The following is a 24,310-nucleotide window of genomic DNA, read 5'->3' on the forward strand; positions in this document are numbered from 1 at the left end:
CCAACACCATCAGCAGATTGAGATAAATAAGAAGGATACAACATTAAGAGTTTCGTGACGTAGGTATTTCTCAGTTACATGAATTGCAGCAGAGAGCAAAGACTGTGTGGTCCTGTTCACAAGTACGAAAATATACAGTTAATAACAGATGCATTCGATGTGAAAGCAAAACATATAATTGCATGTAAAACAAAATCAAATTTGATCCCAAATCGTGTACAACCTTGAGATATCAACCTCGCTCAGCTCATTTCCCCTCTTTGTGATGAACTCGGTCACAGCTTGAACTGCCCCTTCCGCAGATAGCCTGATTTTGTCACAGATAGCTGTTGAGGAAACATGTAGTGCAGCAACAAGCTGTATATAACCAATGGAGAAAAAAAGAGATTATATCTTTAACTATCAGAAAAGGGTAAAGGATGTCTCAGAGTTTACATTTTGGAACACTTACCTCATCTTTGGAAAATAATATACATACAGAGGAAACAATCCTGTTAAATACCTCTGATGGATCAAGTGAAGCATCCTATGTACATAAAAGGAGATTATAAAAGATTAAAAAAATTCATTTTTCCTTTCTGATTTTTTAAAGAAGTTAAAAAAATAATCAAGCAAGAAATAAGAGAGTAAAGAGGTGACTTACACTCCTTAAGATAGCAATAACATCCTCTAATGCAGACAAAGCACTATAACACGATTCAATATCAAGTCCAAGAATAGAGTTTGTAGACCTTGGTAATGAAAGAGATATACTGAAAAATAAATTAATAATCTGCAAATTGGGAGAAAATGTCAAAAAACACCCCCAAAAAAAGGTTTAAATGGAAGTCATATTGAAGAACACACAGAACACGGTAAATATCCACATAGCGCCATGTGAAAAAGGATAAGGGGGGACATAGAGGAATCCCGGTGTCCGAGGGGATATAGTCTCGAATTTAAGTATTGAGAAAGAGCAAAGAACCAATAACTGATGCAGAAAAACATAATAACAATCTTTGCATGTCGATTAGTTTTTTTTTTTTTTTTGATAAGAAACTAGATATATTAAGATTAGTTAATATTTGCTCGATTAGTTAATATTTGCTCGAGGTCAAAAACTAAGCATAACTACACAATGGCATAGCCAGTGACAAACCTGTGCAGAAATGTTTCTAGCTTCAGGATTTGGATCAGCGCAGCGAGGAAGATATAACATGATCCTCTCCCCCAGGCACAAAGCATCACGACTTGGAGACGCAAATGCAGCTATAATAAAACACGAAATAAGTTTTGTTGAAGATCTTGGATAAAAGATAATCTGACAGATAGATAATATTTTTATTTAAAGTTTAAATAAAGATTAGATATTTAAAATTGTAAGATTAGTCTGTTATTTCTTTTGTTATATATATCCCATGTTGTATATTGTACGTTTAATAGCATGAAGAATCTGATTTCTCTTGCAAACACACATCTTTCTACATGGTATCAGACGTTCAGGCTGAACCCTAGCCATAGCCATGACAAAATACGGCCACATGTTGTCCCTTTCAGATTCCGAGCAACAGGCACAACACAACCCGCCTGCATCCAAACGTGATATTTGTATGCGGCAAGGGCAAGGAAGATTTCTTATCCGGTGCCTCCAAACGTCCGGCGTCAACTGATGGCAAATTCAAGGAATGGAACTCCAGAACAACATGCTTATGTCTTGGCTCATCAATTCAATGGTTCCTGATATCAGGAAAAACTTCCTTCTATACACATTTGCCAAGAAAATCGGGGAATGTCCGCGAGACCCATTCTGCCCGAGACAACACCTCGGAATTCATGACGTTCGCCAGGGTGACGATCCTGTCACCGAATACTTCAACATTCTCACCAAACTCAGGCAGCAGCTAGATTTATTTGGAAGTGTGCTACTGATGAATCAAAATTCAAGGAAATTGTGGAAACCAAACGGGTGTTCAAGTTTTTTCTTGGACTCAATCCATCTCTCAATGACGTTCGTGGCTGCATCTTGGCTACAAAGCCAATGCCTGGTCTTCGTGCAGCCTTCTCCAAGGTCAGACATGAGGAGAGTCGCCGGAAGTTGATGTTGGGCTCCCCTCGTTCCCCTCAGATCAAAGGTTCTGCCCTTGCTTCCACAGACCTATGTTCTCCATCATTCCCGATGGTAGTACACGCCCTCTGCCTCCTGCTGCTGCTGCTCCTCCTCAACATATGCCGAATGGTCGACCTTGGCGCGAAAAGTGTAAGAAACCCAACAACAACCTGGACACTTGCTAGCGTATTCATGGCAAACCAGCCGACTGGAAGCCAAGCAGGGAACGACGTGCCAATTCAGCTGGACCTACAACGCATGATTCTCCTGGCTTGCAGCACCCATTCACCCAAGAGCAACTCGATGTTCTTCAGCGCTTGTTTGCGCAGAATTATGCCAAATATTCAACATCATCTCCATCTCTTCTCAATTCTGGTCATGCAACCCTTCAAGGTCAATTTCCCCTTGCCTTTTTCTTGAATCAGACCTTGTGCTCTACATGGATTGTTGACTCAGGCGCCCCTGATCATATGACTGGCAGCATTTCACTCTTTAAATCATACAAGCCATATAGGGAGTCTAGTTCTGTGCGGATTGCAAATGGTTCTAGTTCTAAAATATTTGGTGTTGGTTCTATACAACTCACGTGATATTTGTTTACAATATGTACTCTTCGTCCTTGATCTTGTGGATAATTTATTATCTGTTAGCAAGATTAATGCTGATCTTCATTGCACTACTAAATCCTTTGCTGACTCTTTATCTTTTTCAGGACCTGGCCTGCGTGCTGGCTTGTTTCTCCTCCAGATGTAACCTTTCTTCAAAACTGAACATCAGAGTATTACAATATCACTTTTTCTTAATTCTTGTTTTTCAATTCTAATAAAGACAATGATATTCTTTTATGACATTATAGATTAGGTCATCCGAACTTTCTTTACTTAGCCATATTATTCTCATTTTTATTTCATAATAACATACAATGTTTACTTCAGTGTGATATTTGCCAAATTTCCAAGCACACACGTAACACCTTCAAATCACAATAGTACAAACAATCAACGCCCTTCTAACTCATCCACAATGTCATCTGGGGACCATCAAACCTATAAAGTACAGAACTTTAGACGCTTGGGGCTGCATAAAAGCATAAGCGAAGCCAAGTCGAATAAGCTTTTTCATATTGAAGGCCCCAAACTGGCTATAAAAAATGTGACGGGTACTTGTTGGTTCTTTTTATTTGTGGACAATCATACTCAAGTTTTGTGGGTATTTCTAACGAAAGACAAAATCCAAAACAACTTCCATATTCCAACATTTCCATTCCGTGATTAAGACTCAGCTTTCCGCTAAAATCCAAGTTATACGCACTGATCGAGCTCGTGATTATTTTAATTCAGTCTTAGGAAATTATTTGGCCAACCATGGCATTGTCAACCAAAGTTCTTGTGTCGACACCCCTCAAACAAATGGGATTTCTGAACGCAAAAATCGTCATCTCCTTGAGGTTATTCGCTCTCTCTTGTTCACATACAATGTCCCTAGACATTTTTGGGGTGACGCGGTCCTTACTGCCACTTACCTCATTAATCGCATGTCTCCCCGTGTCCTCAACTACAAAACACCTATCGAGGTCCTCCTGGAATCCTTTCGCCATGCACATCTCCTCAACTTTATTCCCCCCTTAGAATCTTTGGATGTTCTGCCTTCGTCAATGTCCATTCCCAAAATCATAGGAAACTTGATCCTCGGGTCATCAAATGTATTTTTCGAGAATATTTCCCCAACCAGAAGAGTTAAGAATGTTACTCCCCGACGCCCAAAAAGTTATGACTCTCTTGTTGTCACTTTCTTCAAGAACGAAGCTTTATACCCCAATCTGTCCATTCAGAGGGAGCATAACACCGAAGAATCTCCAAATTGGGATCCCACGTCATTTGTCGCCCCAATCCATGCCACTCCAAAACCTAATTCCCAACCAAGTTCCCCAAATACAATACTCAAAGTCTACGCAAGAAGAAAGTTCATCCAAATGGAGAGACCATATTTGTCAAAAACGTGAGGCGCAAAAAAACTCTCAAGTGTCTGGGGCTTCAAACACAATTAAACGCATGCTTTACGGAAAAAAAGTGCAAAAACAAAATATTCTAAAATAAATAAAAATAAAATCAAAAGTTTTCAAAATGTGATAGATGAAATATCCAAAAACAAAACAATCACCATGTTCATTTTTCAAATTTCTATCATCAACTTCATCGCTTGATTTGTATCCATCGGTATCTTCTTCTTCTTCATCATCATCATCCGAAAGTGTAGCATAATTCCGAGCAATATGCTTTCGATTTGGTGGATTTGTATTTCACATTTTTATTAATTAAAAAACTTAAAACCATAATAATCAATAAAAAATTTGGATATAAATGTTAAAACCGAAGTTTTTGTATGGTTATGTTTCAAATTATAACAGAGCGAAAAAACCAAAATTTAATTAAATTAATAATTTTGTTTATATTTTTATTTAGATAATATATTTCATGATATGATATTTAGTGAAATAAAATTATTTTTAGCTGATTGTTATTTATTTAATTCATAGATTTATATTTCAAACTCTATTGAAAAAAAAGTTAACAAAAAATAATATATTATATCCCTAGACAATCCAGGCATTCACACTGTTTATTACTTTATTTTAAAGTTTTATTATTTAAGTATATTTAAATTATATTTTAATTACGAAAACAATTATATTTAAAGAATCCCTGTCACACCAGCAATCAACCCACTTTCCAAACAGGAAGACAGAAAGGATAAGATCACAATCCCATCATAGTTAACATAATCCAGCAGACATGGTTCTCAGTCCTCACAGCCAAGAATCCAAAGAAACAAACCTCAATCATCTGACAAATCCAACACAGAATCATCCAAACCGACGGTGACAACATGCACGTTGCTGAAATCGGGGAGGGTCCAGCAATTCTCTTCGTCCACGGTGCGGCAGAGGCTTTTGATCCAAACCAACAGTATTAGGGGCTTAAATTTATTTTTTTTGTTTCAGTGTGTGAACCGTCCTTAAGAAGTGCGATTTTCCCTCTCTACAAATTTTTTTGTAAAAAAAAAAAGGCAGTGCTTTCCCTCGAGAGCAATTAAGCGCGCTTCACGCTTTGGGTCGAAGCACGTTGAAGCACCCGCTTCATAGTGTCATCGTGTTCTTCTTAATTCTCAGAAGCCCAAGCCTGCGCTTCATGGCGCTTTGCGCTTGAGTGCAAACAGCGCTCGCTTTTGAAAACTATGGGAGAGACAACAAGAACCATTACGAAGTCAACCAATACATGACACTTCCACGAGGTAAGTTCCAGATAACACAGGTCAATGTACTACTGAAATTGATGATAGACCTATTGCTTTACGAAAGGGAACTAGGACATGTACACAACACCCGATACATAACTTCGTCTCATTTGACTTATTATCACATGTGTATCGTTCGTTTGTGTCCAATTTAGATCAAATACAAGTACCAGGTACTATTGAGGATGTCTTCAAGGATCCAAAATGGAAGGCCGCAGCCTTTGATGAGATCAATGCACTAGAAAATAACAACATTTGGCATATTACAGAACTCAATCGTGATTGCAATGAAATATAAGGCTGATGGGAGCAATGACCGATACAAAGCAATGTTGTTGCAAAAAGGTACACTCAATCGTATGGAATTGATTGCCAAGATACGTGTTTGCTCATGTGGCAAGACTCAATACTTTCGGGGTACAATTGCCGCCAATCTTGACTGGCCACTATTCCAACTGGATGTTCAAAATGTGTTTCTCAATGGGGAGCTGGTGGAGGAAGTTTACGTGGATATTCCCTCATGATTTGTGACAAAAGCAGTAAAACACAAAGTGTACAAGTTAAAAAAATCTCTACATGGCCTTAAACAGTCTCATCGGGCCTGGTTTCATCGGTTTATTAACGTGTTGACAAAATAAGGATACATACAATGCCAGTCAGATCAAATGTTATTTGTCAACCATGTTGAGGGATTGACACTGCTCTCATTGTGTATGTAGATGACATTGTTCTCATAGGTAGCCATAGAGCATAAATGACTCGTATAAATGGTGTCCTTTAAAGGGAGATTGAAATGAAAGATCTAAGAAACCTTAAATATTTTCTAAGGAAGGAACTGGCTAGATACTCTCATGGGATTTCAATTTCACAACAAAAAAAATGTCCTTGATTTACTTAAAGAGACTGGAAAGATGGAGTGTAAACCATATGAGATTCCAATGGATCCAAATGTGAAAATAGGGATGAGTCAAGAGCGAGCACTTGTTGACAAAAAGAAGATACCAGTATTGGTGGGTAAACTGATCTATCACTCACACACTCGACCTTGCATTGGATACATCGTGTGTGTTTTCAGTCAATAAATGACCGGATCTGCTGAAGAACACATGGAAGCTGTATATCAAGTGTTGAGGTACTTAAAAGGAACTCTTGGAAAAAAGTTGCTCTGTAGAAGGACTACAATCAGAAATATTAGAGTCTACACTGATGCTGATTGGGCTGGTTGTCTGGTTTATATGCGCTCCACATCTGGATATTTTTCATTTGTATGGGTAATCTACTGACATGGAAAAGCAAGAAACAACCAGTTGTAGCCATAAACAGTGCAGAAGCTGAATTTCGTGCTTTGTCCAATGGAATTTGTGAAAAAATGTGGCTTAAAATGTTGCCCAATGAATTGAAGATAAAAGATAGTCATCCAATTGAGATGATGTGCGACAATCAAGCTGCCTTAAAGATTGCGACGAATCCTGTGCACCATGACCAAACCAAGCATATGGAAATAGATAGAAATTTCATGAAGATTGAGAAGAAAGTAGTTGATCTCTCACACATGCAACTACCAGACTTCTTAACAACCATCGACCTCATTTTGAAGAATTGAAAACCAAGCTTGGTATTAAAAACATATACCGGCAAAAGTAAGGAAGAGTGTTGAAGATCTTAGATAAAGAATAATTATATAAGATAGATAAGATTTTTATTTAAAGTTTAAATAAGGATTAAATATTTAAAATTGCAAGGTTAGTCAGTTATTTCTTTTGTCAAATATATCCCATGTATATTGTAAGTTTAATAACATGAAGAATGATTTCTCTTCCAAACACAGATTACATCTTTCTACAAGTTTAATACAAGAAATCACCACACGAAACAAAAGTTGATAATAAGCACGTAAGAAGTTCAACATAATAATGACATTGAAAAACTGCCTAATAGGAGAGAGAGAGAGAGCACTAACATGGTAACTTTGAAACATTTCCATGCAAACCACGTTCGCTTTGTTTGGAGTGGGTGCAATTTCCTTGGCAGCCAAGTGAACAGTATCCACCAACGCATATCGCCCGGAACTTAAGAAGCATCTCGTGAGCCGCGAGACAACCTCTTGTTCTTTGATGATCAAGAGAGGAGGAAACATAGGGATCAATCTGTCTCAAGATATGCAGTAGCTGTTCTGCTCGACTTCTTCCATCCTCTCCACTGATCAAAACAACTCATTAAAAAGGGTTAAAAATTATCCAAAGACACCATGTACATCCACAAACAAAACTATGTGGCTCAAAGTCCATGCAATAGACTGATCAAACCGATAAAAAGACCAGTGGATGGAGTTCATAGGCAAGGGAGTTAAGAAAGAGAAAAGGGCACTTGAGATATATTAAATTTGAGCATAATAGGGACAAATTAGTGTCATTGCGAATTTCTCAATCCCCAAAACACCCATTTTTTGGCATGACAAATTGACTTTATGTTAATTTTTTTTAAAAAAAACCTTATTAAAATTAAAAAAAAAATCAAATTTGATTTTTAATAATACAAATTTAATTTCTAATTTTTAACCAGAGTGTTTATACAAAAAAATCATTTATACAAAACAAGAGTTACGTGCAGAGGGACACTTCACACTAGTGTTCAAGAATGCATGTAATTAGTTTCACCAAAATCCTTATGTGACTAAACTACCTTGTCAGTGTCTAGGAAATCAGAAATGCCCTTATTGCCTGAATAAATTGTCTATTACTGTCCTATGTCAAAAACAAGTAACCTATTTTATTGTGGTCCATTTGTCAGTTGAAATCATGGATGCTTTAAGTTTCCTGACATACAAGAGTCACAAGATACTCCACTAACGTAGCAAAAACACCTACTTCTCCTAAGTCACAAAGCTTGTGAACCACAAATGCATTACGGGTCACTGGTTTTCAGGCTTCATAGGCATATTTGTCTTTGGTGTCCGCTCATTGGAAGGTCCAACAGTAACAAATATGGATAAAGCATTTAATATTCAACACATTCACACACCCTACACTCAAGTAGTAGCATCAAATAATCTTAAACCAAGTTTTTTTCAGAGCAATGAATACCTTGTAACAAGAATAGCACACAAGAGAGTAATAAGGTGTTGTACGAGCCCATTTATGACATCAGGCGGATCATTTGGTAAACCAAAAAACCCTAAGGTGGCCTGTCAATAAAATAATAATCAGAAAGCAAATATTTTTTCAGTAATAAACAACCGCACTTGGTGGCACCTTTAGAACATGGTTTCTTGTTTCAATCGTCAATTTAGGCTCCACAGAAATCAAAGTAGTACAAGCACTTAAAGCAAGGCACTGCAGAGAAACAATAGATATCAGGGAAACTGAAAGAAACGAATAGGATCAAAGACAGGATAAGCTATCATAAGCTATGTCATATCCACTCGCTTGCAATAGTAGACATACAATCTTAATGTATGGCTTGATATCATATCAAATTTTAGGATGAACTGACTCAGGTAAAAAAATAATTTTTTTTGGGTGGGCGAGGGGGACAATGCGCGTATTAAATACGAATTCGCCTACGCGTTTAACATCATATTATTAACTTGTATTATTATATGAGGAAGTTCCAAAGGCAACACCTTACTTGTGTAGGGCAGAAAGCAAAGAACTGTGAACAGTGAGAACCAAGTTATGCCATTGGATTTTTAAATCCTTGAGCTATGCACGTCGGAAAGTAGGCCGTATATATGTCTTATGATCAGTTGTCTTCTTGTTAATGAGCGAAATTGTTATAAGTGTTTAAATGTCAAAAGTCCACTGACTGGACCCACTTTCTTTAACGTTTGACTTCGTACAAAGCTCTCAGGAAAAAAGAGAGGATAGTTACCTAAAACTCTAAAGATATGAAGTAGCAGACCAGCCGCAAGGAAAAAATTTATTTTTTTCTTTTCTTTTCTCTGTTTCTTTTCTCTGAATAAAAGAACCACCCTCCACTTTTGGTGACAAGGATGGGACAAAATCTCATGAACTATCAATAACTCCAAAACTAGAAAACTATTGCTTCAACATTGGTTTCCCAAAGACATGGCTCAAGTCATAGAATATTGAAACAAATCATGCTCAATTACAAGTAAAACAAACCTGAGTGTTTAGAAGCTCCAGATTAGAATCAGAATGTTCATCTTCATCGTCACGACCCATCAAAGTTAAGATGTAGTCAAGTAGCAGATCTCTCTTTCTCAATGGGAATGATTTACCACATGAAGCAGCAGAAATGACAGCCTGGCCTGCATAGAGAAAATTGATGAGGTCATTATATTACAGATTGACTCATCCTATATATCACACTGAGTAAATCAGATGTATTTTCATGTACAAGATGATTTCTTCGACAACAAATGGGACAAAAACAAGTAAAATGGAACAGAACCAATCCAAGTAATTAACTGCTGAAGCCACATTTTATGGCCTTGTTTAGTCTTCTCATTACTTCATTTTGTCCAAGACACAAAATCAGAATGAAACCCCTTCTGAAAAGGACTGTGACCACATTGGAGTTCTCAATCATATGAAGTGACACTTCATGATGATGGCGCTAAACCAGCCATTCAAAGTTCTTATAAACAACTACTGAAAAATTTGACACACGGACCATCTCATGACGAATCTAGAGCAGCAAAAATGGGTCAGACCCACCCACCATGGAAAATACGTGGGTTGGGTTACGATTTTAACGGCCCATTGTTGCGGGCTGGCCATTTATTAAAAAAATTCTTCCATTAAATTTATGTGAGTTGTTGCATCAAGACACTTACTTCTAGAATATGTATTTTGGAAATTTGAGCCCAATGGTTCATGTGTTTTTATTGTTCATTCCCAACACCGTGGAAAACCGATCCACGCATTATCAAGTGCATTTCTATTGGGTACTTCCCCAATCAAAGAGGATATAAATGCTACTCTCCACTCGCAAGGAAATTCTACCATTCAATGGATGTCACGTTCGTTGAAGATGGGCCATTTTACCACAAGTCTTCTTAAAGGGGAGAACAACATGATCAAATCTCAGAATTGTGATCCTATACTTCTCCAACCATCTGAAGCAACAAGTCATGACACTCAACAAACTCCATCACTTGAGTCATATTCTCAACCTGATTCAACTACTAAAAAACACACCACTCTAGGTCTATTCTCGGACAAAGACCATTCACCAAGAAAATCAACAGCAACCGGTACAAGATCAACCAGCCACCGACACTTGTCTAGAGCCAGTCTCCAATGAAAACGACCAAGGTACTTTCTGATCTTGACTACACCTCTCCTATATCAGTACATCGTGATGATGATAATAGACTTGTTGCACTAAGAAAATGAGTTAGGTCATGTACACAACACCCGATATGTAACTTTGTCTCTTTTAAACATTTATCTCATGCATATCGTGCATTTGTGTCCAGTTTAGATCATGATCAGGTACCATCCACAATTGAAGGAGCTCTCCAAGATTCAAACTAGAAATTAGTTGTCTTTGATGAAATCAAGGCTCACGAAAAGAAGAATACTTGGCAGATTACCGAGCTTCCACCGGGAAAGAACATAGTTGGATGCAAATGGATCTTCACACAAGGGTGACGAGGGTATTGAACGATATAAGGCACGACTAGTTGCAAAATGATACACTCAGACGTATGGAATTGACTATCAAGAGACATTCTAGTTGCTAGACTAAACATTATCTAAGTACTCATATCAGTTGCTACAAATCTTGATTGCTCTTATTACAACTGGATGTCAAAATTGCATTTTTCAATGGGGATCTTGAAAAAAAATCAATATGGACATTCCCTCAGGGTTCATGACGAAAACTATGAACAACAAAGTATGCAGATTAAATAAATCCTTGTATGGCCTAAAGCAATCACCTCGTGTCTAGTCTCATCGATTTACTGATGTATTAACGAAAGATGGTTACCTACAGTCATCCCAAAATAATTTGAAATAAAAGATCTTGGACACCTCAAGTACTTTTTGCGAATGGAAGTGGCCCGATCCTCACATGGAATCTCAATTTCACAACGAAAGTATGTCTTAGATTTAGTGAAAGAAACTGGTATGTTACGATGTAAGCCAGTTGATACTCCAATGAACCCTTATATCAAGATAGGAAGTTAGGAACAAAAGAAGATTGTGCTCCAATTGGCAAGGGAAAATACCAAAGATTGGTTGGTAAACTGATGCAGTCAATTCATAAATAACCACGGAGGAACACATGGAAGTAACTACAGAATTCTGAGATACTCAAAGGGAACATCTGGAAAGGGGTTGCTCTTTAGAAATTCCACAACCAGAAATATCAAAGTATATAATGATGCTAATTGGGTTGGCTCTCTTATTGATAGAAGATCTAGTTCTGAATATTGTGCCTTTGTATGGGTAATCAAGTTACTTGGCAGAGCAAGAAACAATCAGTAGTAGCTCACAATAGTGCTGAAGCAAAGTTTACGTCTTTGTCCCATAGAATTTGTGATGGTATGTGGCTTAAAAGACTACTAAACGAATTAAAACTGAAAGACAACTATTTGATATAATTGATATGTGACAATCAGGCAGCCATAAGAATAGCCGAAAATCCAGTTCACCGTGACCGGACCAAACATGTGGAAGTTGACAGACACTTCATAAGTGAAAAGATTGAGACACTTCATAAGTGAAAAGATTGAGACAAGAATAGCGAATCTCAACTATGTCCCTTCACATTTGCAGATTGCAGACATTTTGACAAAAGCCCTCTGTCGATCTATATCTGAAAAATTGAAGTCCAAACTTGGCATGACTAACATATACTGCTTAGCTTGAGGTGGAATGTTGAATACATATATTTATCTAGTTGATAAAGATATTATTTATTTGTATTTTGAATTTAAACTTTAAATAGATTAGATGGATTTTGTGGTTGTAAGGATAGTTTGGTGGACTAGGTATTATTTAATTCAGCTTTGTACATTTGATTATTCAATGAATAAACATGGAACTTTCTTATCCCATCCTCACAGAACATTAAAGATTAAACTACATGTGTTAATGTGCAACATTCCTAATATTTTTTATTGAAATTTCAACTATTGTCGTTGATTTCGTATTTTTTCATCCCCAGGGGAGGCAGGCCGAAGTTTTTCCACCCGCCAAATTTGGGGAGGGAGCGGCAAGTTTGACAGCTCTTTATGGACCCGATATCAAAGAGCTTGATAAGAACACTTGGTAATATGAATCAAAGTAAATAATCTTTCTGATGCACAACAAGAAAAAACATTAACAAGGAGTAATGGACGATGGGTTGGATCCACAAACCTAGCAAACCAATAGCAGTTATAACTGCCTGCTTCGCTGTGGGATGGTGTACATGAAGGAGACGAGAAAGCATATTAGTCCCCTGTAGACAACACAATAAGAGTATCACATAAAAAAGGCATATGGAAACATGGCAAACAGCTGCCACAAGACCAAACAAATAAATAATCCAAGTATCCAAACATATGACTATAACAGCAATGAGTATATTTTGCCGGTAAAAGATAGACGAAAATAGCCAAAGTTGACAAACAGTAACTTACAGGATTTTTATATTCAAGTAGAAAGAGGGTATTTAACGGCTAAAAGAGTACATGGGATTCATGAACAAGCTGAATCACTGAGACCCAAGTAACACGTGTACAAACGGAACGATGCAAGCTCAAAAATCAATTATTCACATCATACAACAAACTCGAGGGCACATCAAAATTTACACTAGGAAAGGAGAACAAGTATGACTTTTGACTACAAAAGTCGAATGGGAGACTCGAGAGGAACAATCTATTCCAATAAATTGAAACCCTCCAACAACGTGGATACTACTGATTCAAGTAGACCTTTTTGGTGAAATAGAAAGAACTCCCAATAAGTGGCACATGTTTGTGATACTCTAAATTATGCCCTAGCTGGCAAACATAATTATTTGTACTCCATTTATAAAGATGCATGAGCCAAAGCATTTTGGGGAGTACCTAAATCTTCTAGCGGAATGTCCCGACAAATATGAAAACTAGCCCAAGATCAAATATCCCCTTTTAAGAAAGCTGCCCAGTAAAATTTGTCAAGAAGAATACCACTCAGCAATATAAAGAACAAAAAAATCATTTTGTCCCAGCTGCCAATTTTAAACATGCATTTCTCCAACACCAGGCATTCTATCAGGCCTCAAAAATTGGTAGGATACTAACGGAGAACATCATAAAATTTTCTAAACATAACCATGTTGGTGTGCTTAGTACAGACAATGGAAAATAATCATTACACTATTTTACAGTCGGATACATACTTTGCATCATAAAAGCTTCAAGCAGTTGATTACTTTCTTAATCAAAACTTTGTAAGATGCAAATTTTCGGTTCAAAAGAGAAACGAAAAATATGTTGCCTAGCAAATTATTTCAAAACATAGATTCAACATAGAAGAAAACAAAATCACAGAGCATTATGCTTTACCACAAGTGCATCTATTCTGGCTTCAATAATTGTTGATGGAGCATATTTCGCAGCATATCCATACATAAGAGCCAAAGAAGCATGAACATCATCTGATTCTTCCATTTTGTCTCTATCAGAAAAGAATGACAGAATTCTGCCATAGAGTGTGCATTATTTAAAGTCAGGTGCAATGAAAGCAATACCAATATATATCCAGATGCTTTCAAGACCAGATACCACTAATTAAATAAATAGCACGAAGATAAGCTAAAAAAAAACTGAGAATTGAGTTCCAAACGACATGAAGTCTAATGTGAACCCCAATTTTGGAACGCATAAGGTTCCAGATTTGGTGATCTCAAATGTAACAGAAACGGAAAATACATTATGTTCCATTTTTTCTCGAGACATCAGTGTGATAGCAAAATTTCCACAAGTTTGGAAATTAAACTTGTACTTCATGTCAGAAAAACCTAGCTCGACCTATAAATTTTTACTTTGCATGGAATTAGAGGTATAGAACTTTGAATTCCACTAGTTTTACAAATGTGTGACACTGTAGAAGTGAGAGTAAACTCATAGGCCCAGTATATACCTTCGGAAGAGGCTCTGATCAACATTATCAAGAATGTCTTTCAACTTATCCAGAACTGTGTCCAAGTGCGAAGTGGCAACCTATGTGTCCATATAACAGTAGCCATGAGCATCAGTCACTCGATAGAACTGCTTATGAAAACTCTTTTCCATGAATGAGATGAACCAATAATATTTTATGTCATAAGTGATTACCAATCCCATTGCCTTAGCCAAACCAAGTCTATTCACGGGCAAAGCGATATCAGCTTGCACGTACATCAAATCAATTTTAGCCCGAACATAGGTTCTGTCATGAACTTTCTGCAGCAATATGCCAAGACACCTGCACTCGGATTTAAAGTAACAAAATATCACACATTTGACTGGCGTAGGGTGCATGAATCCTATTTTTCTTGTCTACTATATCAAAGTCAAAATGGTCCCAAATTTAAAAGGAAAAAAAACATGGACTCAGTTAGAACCTCACAAGGAAAAGGTAAATGAGTCTTAAAATTATACATAATTGTCCATGATGATTGATTCCATTATGACCTGCTAATCAATCTTTTTGTTAAATATTCTGATGTACATATCGAACAGCACTGACAAACATGGATTTAAAAATGCATACCAAGATTAAATTCAAAACCTTCACACTGTTGGAAACAAAAGAAACCTATCTTGCAAACGAAAAGGTATAACAGTAAAATAAATAAAGTAAAGATGTCGGCTTTCTGACTCTCAAACTCCTCCACCGGGAAAATGTACGAAATCTAAAAACTATAATATGATTAAGGGTAGGATTTGATCCATTGGTGAGAGAGAGTTTTATAACATTGGACATACCGGTGAAGCAGCGCAGAATGTTCATCATCCGATTGATAAAGTTCATATTGATTTGAGAATGAATTTCCTAGAGAGATCACCCAATCAACATCTTGAATCACATCCAAAGATTCTGCAATAAACTGCAGGCCATAAACAAAGACGACGTCATGAAGCTTCACTCATATATTAAATCCATGATTATACTAGCCCATAAAACTCTGGCTAATTATAAGATTTAGAGAACAGCCACTCTTATTACATCATGTAACGAGATGGACACAGTGATTTAAAAAAAAGAAGGTCACAATGTACTTCTCTTATAAATCTGTAAAAAGTTGACAGTACTGAAATAAAATGTGGTTAGGAATGCAAAGTCTAACCAAGAATAACCAACACTTACGTTGATAATCATGTCATCCCATGTCTCTTGATATAATGGATCCTCCTTTAGGTCTTCCGGATCACTCACATAAGCTTTCATTTTGGGAATCTAGAGCTTACAATTTAAGATTAAAAAAAAGTTAGATCTGAAAGACAAATAAGTTTGATATTCTCCCTGCACACAAAGTCCAACACATAATTAGAACATATATATATATATATATATATATATATATATATATATATATTTGCGTGTCTGAGAGAGTACACATGTACATGTATATCCTCACAAGTTTGTATGTAAAGTATATCTCGATGAACATGTGTATAAGAATAAGCACATAGTGAAAACTGATAGACAAGGTTTGTTTCCTATCCCAAAAAAAAAAACTGATAAGACAAGGATCAAACAGGAAAAATGCATGAAATTCCTAAACTAGGTCAAATCCCTAGAAAAAATACAAATAATTTCCGAAATACGGTTTTGCTAATATGGAAAGAGATCAAAAGAAAAGCATTCACTCAAATTTCAAGCATTATCATGTGTGCTCGGTGCTATATCTAACATACCTCATCTTGCCAAAACAGAATAATATTCTTGGGAAATATAGAAGCTAAGTTATACAGGACCTGCAGAAAATATAGTTATACATTAGTCCTGCTGCTCATTAATCAGGCCACAGCTCGACGACATTCACAAAATTTAATCAGATTAAAAATCAGGTATATCATATATCAAATAAGTATGGATAAATCAAGGAAATGTATCGATGAGGCTGAAATTGTTCAACATGAAAGCATTTGACGCTATTTGTACCCAAAAAAATGTTCAAAAAACAAGCAAAAGCAAGGTGAAAGTCAAAAACTTACTTGGAAACATCAAATGGATTTTTAATTAAAGGGAACTTTATTTGCACTCATAAGAGGAGGAAATGAGTAAATGCTCCATCAAGACATCAAGAAGTTCACAATCGTTAAAACCAGGGTGAATGAGAAAAACTTAAAAGCGGAAATTAAAGTTTTTTCCTGATCTGAATGGGCAAGTTACAGGCACCTATAAAAGGAGGAAATACACTAAAATAAAAGAGGAACACAATTGTAGAGAATCCAGCACCCCAACCACCTCCCGAAAGATGCATCTAAGGGCTCAGTTGAGATCATATTGTCACAAGGTTGGTAATAAAAGAACAGAGAGGTTCCTATTGAGGCATAGGCATGCCCATCTCGAGAATATATCCTTAGCACTTCAGAAAGCAGTGCTTGCTGAAGATAAGTTGTTCAATTGACTGCTTGAGGTGGTTTGACAATTCAGAAAAGGCCACATGATCCTAGATGGGATAAAAACTGGTATTTATGATAATGAAAAAAAACTGTGGAATTAAGCGATTTGATAGGCTACAACTGTCACTTGTTCGAAGAAGCGGATCTGCAGTTGTCCCTACATAAGTCAGATACAAGGACACATGGTGATAAACATCCAATATCCACATCGGTTGGATTAAATACTTGGGAGTTATACATATGGACTTATATAATCCACCCCCATCGATCTAGCTTTTGGAGTTGAGTTATGTCACAATCTCAATCTTAACATGATATCAGAATTCAAGCTCACAGTTGTGTCTTTAACTATCTTGTGAGCCACCCATTCTTATAAATTTCACGCTCCAAATGTTCATTCATGAGCGTGGGAGGTGTATTAAATGTTTCACATAGGTTGAATTAAGTCTTTGGAGTTGTATACATAGACTTGAACGATCTTCCCCCCTTGAACTAGCTATTGAGGTTGAGTTAGGTCCAAGACTAAATTTTAACACGTGGTTTTTGTCATAATTCAGACACAAGGACATATGTCTTTGGTGAGTTGCAAAGTCAATCACACCTCATATTATACCATGTCAGATACCACCACGCCCTTTCAATTCCTGTTTGTTCCTTCTAAAATCCTTTTAAAGTTGCTTAACCAATAATCATGTATAACCACTCAAAAGGAAGCTTTGGTCATCCACAATAGCCTTGAATGAAAAATCTCATTTGAAATTCTCCAAATATACGGGTAGATTTGGTTCTACTTCCGGTGTTTTTGGGATAATTATTTATGAAAATGTAATTTTAGAGATTATTAAAAAATGAGATATGTGTTCGATTTTAGTTCTGAAGAAAACATCTTTCAGTGTAAATTTCACTTCATTTAAAACATAGATTGGATTATTAACTTTTTATTAATATGTAAAACATTTTGTAAAATGAAAAGAAGACCGTTTTTTTTTTTTGGTTGGGGGGAGAAAGAAAACAAAAATAAGAAAATAATATTTGATTTTGATTCAAGAGCTGGAAAATCCTTCCACGGAAAGCAAACGAGACAAAGCCTATCCTTGCTTTCCATTTTCATTGCAATAAAAAAGAGAAAATTTGAATATTTTGAAATCCAATGTCTAATAATTCAACCTAAGATGCTAGTATCAAACTCATAATTTGATTTTGGCATATACCATCAAAATTGAGAGAAATTTCATGACAAGTCAAATTCATCCCCACAGTCAACCATCAACTATATTCCATGATTAAGGTGACCATTAAAGAAGAAGAATATTTTTCATTGCCTAATCAGAAGTAAACCTACTGTGATGAGAAAAATTAAATTTATTGGATTTTGGCACTCAATTCTTCCCTGAAAAACTAGTGAGCAGCGCAAGATACAAAAAACATAATATGTTGGATCTTTGGCACTAAACTATTCCCTTAAAACCTCATGGAGCAAGATACAATAGATTGTAAATATTAGCAGGCTCTTCGGAAGTGAAAAAGTAAGTCGTCAGATAGCACTTTAGGATCAGATCTACTAAATAAGACAAAGTATCCTAAAAGTAACATATATAAGGAATGATCCCAAACAGTACTGCTCATTTATGATTTACTGATATTGCCTACTTGCATGGTACAGGTTTGCGTTTGATTTGCATATTTTTGTAATATTATGTACATGTACTAAACAAATAGGACATAAACCACGCTTACTGTTAAAATCTGAGTCACCAACTGCTCCCTCGCCAATGGATTGTGAAGAAGTACCACAAGCCGTGCAAAAAGATCCTAAATACTCATATCATGACAAAATTGTATGAATGCATTTATATCCAAAAGTGTATTAGACTATTAGTACACAAGAAAATACAGGGGATATCAAACCTCAGGATTAGGAATACCGCTACGAATTTTACCATCAGAAAGAATCGTATCACCTAGACTTTTGTTTCTGCATAATTCTGAGATGCATCTGCAAACCTATACAAAAAGTTTAGCTTGCTTACACAATAACAAACCATCCAATATAATTGACACATGACAGATCTGCCAATTATTGACAAGAATCATATTCCAAATGTCAAAAAACGGTCAAAGATATATTAGATGGGAATGCTCAAATTACCTTTCATACTTCGATTACATATAACGTACCGTGGCAACAGCACCAGTATAAATTCGTGGAATGATCATTTTCAGCAAAAATGGCCAGAGCACAAGCTGGAAACATAATCAGCAATGATCAGCAACAAGTACCAAGAGAAAATCAAAACCACAAAACAAAATATGATCAAACAGAGTGGCAGACCTCCATCACAGGAACAGTTACTGTTATCAAAAGAAGACCTTTTTCACAAATTGCCCGTAAATTTGTTGGACTGACGCCTCCAAATTTTACCTGAGAATAAGAGAAAATATGCACCAACAATTACGAATTTTTTAAAGATTATATACAAGAGCAATTTTACTACACAGACACGAACAGGACCAAAAAAAATTCCTTCACATGATTAGGAAAGATCCAGTTAAAATGCAAGTTTTTACTCAAAAGAAATTGTGTTTTAAATTGTCTTCCTCGTAAACTAGAAATGAGTGGAAACCAAAAAAATTTCTTCATGGAAAAATCCACCAAAAACCAATTGCATATAGACAATCATTGTGGTATTTGCTTTTATTCCTCATTTGCAATTTAGAAAACTCCCCCTCGGACCATTATTGGGTTCAGTGCTTTGTTCAGTACATTGATAATATAAATTAATAAATAAGTTTAATAACTGCATTAGCCAGAAGAACGGAGAATAACAAGGGCGGCCATTAATCCTCTAAAGTAAAGCACCTTTGGGCGGTAGATGAAAGTATAAGATAATTGTGGATATTAAAGTATCATTATATTTGTGCTAGTTCAAATATGGAGCACTGATGAAAAAATGGTAATTTTTATGAAGTGTAATTTATTATTTGCATAGCTTACAATAGAAATGAAAGTAAGATATAACTTCATAAGAAAAGCAAAGTTATCAAATTCGCATCCTGCAAGAAAATTAGTTGTTAAAATCTATGTGATGATACAGAGTACGTTCCAAGAAGATTGGACCTCTGTCTTCTTGTATAGGACAGCATATGATGAGCCAGTCGACTGATTGAATTCCTTGGAGCTCTCATTGGCTTCACCGTCCGAATCAGGCATCGCACAGTGTCGTACAAGATATTCTACAAAGAACTCTCCTGGTGGACCAACCAAGTAACAGTGGGAAGCCATAACGACAATTAACTATGCCATAGACGCAAGAGATGATGTAAGTTAACAAATATATAACAAGTTGAAGATCAACAATGACTGACATTTTCCATGCAAAACTACCTCTGCAAGTGCTTCGCGAACAGCCAAATTATGCTTGTCTAACAAATGTTTCACTGCTTCAACCAGCAAGGGCTTTTTGGTGTGCCAAGCTTCAGACAATCTTCAGAACAATTTCATGGCCTGCTGAGTTGGCAAGTAATCATGGAGTATGACATCATAAAGGAAAAACGGAGAAAAGTAACCTCGGCAGAAGGTGCTTCAGGACAGATAGTGCACCAAAAGTCAGAGATTCTTCTTTCGACCTGCATTTCTGCAACAAAGTGAACAAATTAAAAACATTGCCTCATTCATAAACAAGTAAGGTAATTCCATTTTTCTTTTCATCGCCAACATTCTTTTTTTTGTTCGGGGAGTAGAGAAGGTGGTATCACTTTCTACATTTAAATAACTACATCTTGTCAGGTTGTGCCAATAAAAAAGAGTAGCAATTGTACCCACATTGAGAAGAAAGACAAAAAGATCCTCTGGGTAAACCGTACCAACCGTGAGAAAGCAATGTTGAACTTCATTGTAAGTCTGAAATTAGCAGGAGGTACACAAAACAATAAATCAATCACGAAAATAGAATAATTAATTGAGAATAATTACCTTTCTGGACTTAAAAATAAACAAGAATCAAATAAGAAAAAAAAACAAATGGCAATGACAATATAAAAAACAACTACAAAAAAGTATCACCAAGTTGATGATGACAAAAAGCATATTTTCAAAGTGCATAATGAAAATCCCAGGCCACATACTACAAGGAAGTCAAGAATACAAGTCCATGAAAATTTTTGGGCATAGTAGTTATAAAATCCATAAAAAGACGCCCATCCAAAAAAAAATTTACCATCTCCTAGATCTTCAACCCCAGTTAGTGCTCTGAAAGAAATCAGCTAGGAATTAAATGAATTTGTGGATCCACACAAAGTGTGGAGAAAATATGAGCAAAGGTGGTAATAAAAAGGGGGGGAACCCCAAAATAGGAACAAAATGTTTAGGAAAGTTATTAAAAATGTAATCTAGTGGCATCAAAGATAGATGGGTTTGTTATTGTAAGTTAAAAAAACTCATTATAACTCCACCTTTAGTCCCACTGAAAAATCAGAACTCTGCTTACTGTCACTATTGATGCAAACCACTGGAAGAAGCGTTGATAAAATGACAGTAAGGTCCTGCAAATTTTCAAACTTATATAAGCCTTGATAAATTCAATAAAATAAGTGAAGATTATAATTATGTAAGATAAAATTTAAAGTTAATACATAATCTAAATTATTTCAAGTTCCTAAGAAGTCGACTGTTTAATATGCATGTATCCAAATATATAGTACATGCAAGGACCCTTAAATGACGAACTTCGAGACTCTATCATTCAATCACCAATAAAGTAGTGTTATCGTACTTATCAAACCATGAAATTTTTCTGGAAACACAAAATGAAAATTCCGAAACATGAACTTCTCATCCGTAGAAGTATCGAAGTCATTTTTTTCAGGAATCGTTTATGTGCCACTTACAGTCTAAGCAAGAGATTTCTGATACAAGTTAAGGAAAAGTGAATCAGATTGCTGAAAGAATGACCGGAGATTATCACTATGCAAGATAACATTAAAATGCATTACATTAAAGCATTAAAAAGGCAATGTGCAAAATAATGTTCAATGGGACAACCTACAAAAGGAAGCTTGGAAAAGACAAAAAGAGAAAGAACTTGGAAGTGTACTGTATCCAAAAGTTTTATGGAAAAAGAAAAAACAAAAATACACTGCTAAACACTTTATTTCAACATAAATATCAAACAAGCTTAAAAACCAAGAAGTTCAATCCTCTCCATGAAAAAGTCTATAATCTAGACTGACACCTCAAAATCAAGCAACGGTGGACCACTTTCAGAAAGTAGAGATGCATTCAGGAGCTTGTTGAGACTACATGTTGCCACAAAGGCAATATCTTGATCCTTCTTATACCTAAATAAAGAAGGCAAGGAAGAATTATTAAAGATTAGCTATGACAAAAAAATTGAGCTAATTACAATTGTGTTGGCCCAATTATACTGATAAGCACCATCCAATTTTAATGTTGACGGTTTGGAATCACAAACTGTTGCATTCATCAATGTGGTGGCTTTTTGGATTAAGTTCAAGAAGTTACGAATATCCATGCTGATCAATTAGTTGTATGTGGAACTTAAAATCTTTTATTTATTAAAGAAGTGTCCAAATCATCCATAAACCTTGGTGAAATATGACTTGCGGCTGCACGAATAATTATTGGGTCAAGTTTCCGAGTCAAATTGAGTTCTTGCTGTCGCAATCTAAGTTTGATGTCATGGTATTTCTATTCAATTCATATTGAGAAGCTTAAAAGAAAATTGGTGCAATATCCTTTTAGCATGTTATTGCATTTGACATTATTATAAATTTGAAGAAAGGAACATAAGATTCGATACATTTACCAAATTATTCATGAAATTGGTAGTAAAAAAGTGGAACATGTACGCAATATTTGGTTCTATTCTTATGGTTTGGGTAAATGTTTTAGTTAAATACTTATTTGGGATGAATTTGTGAGATAAAAAGGTTCTAGAGATCAAAAAAGTTTTAACAAGTAAATGTTACATTCTTCTGTTTGGAATTGTTTTATAAAGCACAATTTTTAATCTATAGATGAAATCATGTAAACTTCAATTTCATAATTTTATTAATATTTATGTGGACAAAGATTAAAAGTAAGAAAAATGTATATTTCAAAATATATAATAAAAATAAATATAATATGTAATAATAGAGAACTTCTTCGAAATGGTGAAAATGGAGTTAAAAATGATTAAAAACTCATTAAAATACTCGGGGCATGAGATTGAAAATGTGGTGATAATATTTACCTTATTTTAGGGAATAAAGTTTGATATCTACAATTGAAACCAAACACACGGCTAGTCTTACAATTCCAAAATAGTGGGTATGAGCCTTGGCAAAGCCGATTTCAGTTGTCTCCTAGTTACAAGACCAACCATCTGACCCAAAGCCTCCACTGTAGATATGCGGACCTGCAGGAAAAAATAATAATTCGACAAAACCATGAATTTCAAACTAACTTCAAATAAAAAAAACATTAGATGACCATAAAAGAACAAAAAAAACATCGCTTCATAAAAGAACGAAAAAACTTTGATTTTCTCCTAAATTAGCAGAATATGCCTTCAGCTAGCTTGGTATGTCAGATGTTTTTTTCCCACTTATAACCATCCTCTCCTACAAACTTACACTAGAGGTTGAGGCCAAGTTTGTTTACATGACGCTAAGTTGCACGATTCATAATTCATACACGAGTGAATTGGCATCTCAATATATTATCCAACTGAGGGAAAATTGCAATTTTAGTATGTCAGCTAACCTATTTTTCATTTTAGTCTTGTAACTTGTCAAAATCTGGTTTTCTTCCAATAACTTGGAATTTTTTTTTTGTTTTGGTCATTTTTTCACCCAAAATTGTTAAGCTCATCAAATATTGTTTATTTCGCACAATGCTCTCCTACATGACTCATATAGAAAAAATAAAGATCATGTTATACACGTCAAAATCCATGTAAGTAATAATTTAGGGAAAAAAAAAATGACACCCAATATTTCAAAATAGAAAAAAAACTTGTCGTTTCCTTTCATTTTTGTTTAGGTAGATTTTGATGCGTGTTATTCTTGTCATGAAGTAGAAGAACATTCAAATAAACAATATTTGATGGGTTTACTGACTTTAGGTGAAAAAAAGACAATTCAAAAAAAAATCTAAGGTATTAGATGAAAATCAAACTTTGAAAAATTATAGTCCAAAATGTACCAAAGTTACACAACTAATAATTGCAACTTTCCCTCCAACTGAAAGAGAATTTTAATCTACTTAAAATAAGGGTCGGTGCAAGCTGATGATGATCCAAACTCCAAAGGGCAGCAGCTGTAATCCTCCAAATTAGGCACATTAGGCACAAAACTTGAAGAATTACAGC

At 35.6% G+C, this 24,310-nt stretch overlaps 1 protein-coding gene across 12 annotated transcripts in view; it reads right to left on the reverse strand.

The window, feature by feature from the left end:
* LOC140839799 (protein SHOOT GRAVITROPISM 6-like) overlaps positions 1–24,310 on the reverse strand; it is a 41,576-nt gene that overhangs the window by 12,487 nt on the left and 4,779 nt on the right. For 9 of the 12 annotated variants that reach the window (XR_012119793.1, XR_012119794.1, XM_073206740.1 and 6 more), the window contains 27 exons: positions 23,253–23,356; positions 22,169–22,274; positions 21,390–21,479; positions 20,761–20,838; positions 20,505–20,572; positions 20,323–20,422; positions 20,056–20,232; positions 19,270–19,359; positions 19,116–19,181; positions 18,846–18,941; positions 18,675–18,749; positions 16,227–16,286; positions 15,676–15,765; positions 15,294–15,415; positions 14,661–14,790; positions 14,467–14,546; positions 13,890–14,025; positions 12,715–12,796; positions 9,505–9,650; positions 8,632–8,712; positions 8,464–8,564; positions 7,341–7,579; positions 1,139–1,248; positions 644–772; positions 452–526; positions 224–357; positions 40–112 (listed from right to left, as the gene is read on the reverse strand). Coding sequence is in view for 10 of the 12 variants with exons in the window: in XM_073206740.1 (XP_073062841.1) it covers positions 40–112; positions 224–357; positions 452–526; positions 644–772; positions 1,139–1,248; positions 7,341–7,579; positions 8,464–8,564; positions 8,632–8,712; positions 9,505–9,650; positions 12,715–12,796; positions 13,890–14,025; positions 14,467–14,546; positions 14,661–14,790; positions 15,294–15,415; positions 15,676–15,765; positions 16,227–16,286; positions 18,675–18,749; positions 18,846–18,941; positions 19,116–19,181; positions 19,270–19,359; positions 20,056–20,232; positions 20,323–20,422; positions 20,505–20,572; positions 20,761–20,838; positions 21,390–21,479; positions 22,169–22,274; positions 23,253–23,356 (2,838 nt within the window). In the remaining 2 variants the exon portion in view is untranslated. Of the gene's footprint in view, positions 1–39; positions 113–223; positions 358–451; positions 527–643; positions 773–1,138; positions 1,249–7,340; positions 7,580–8,463; positions 8,565–8,631; positions 8,713–9,504; positions 9,651–12,714; positions 12,797–13,889; positions 14,026–14,466; positions 14,547–14,660; positions 14,791–15,293; positions 15,416–15,675; positions 15,766–16,226; positions 16,287–18,674; positions 18,750–18,845; positions 18,942–19,115; positions 19,182–19,269; positions 19,360–20,055; positions 20,233–20,322; positions 20,423–20,504; positions 20,573–20,760; positions 20,839–21,389; positions 21,480–22,168; positions 22,275–23,252; positions 23,359–24,310 lie in introns of those variants that run through there. The other 3 variants (XM_073206748.1, XM_073206749.1, XM_073206750.1) reach the window with 3 other exon arrangements.

This window comes from Primulina eburnea, chromosome 8, assembly GCF_022965805.1.
Source record: "Primulina eburnea isolate SZY01 chromosome 8, ASM2296580v1, whole genome shotgun sequence".
NCBI classification, from domain to species: domain Eukaryota; kingdom Viridiplantae; phylum Streptophyta; class Magnoliopsida; order Lamiales; family Gesneriaceae; genus Primulina; species Primulina eburnea.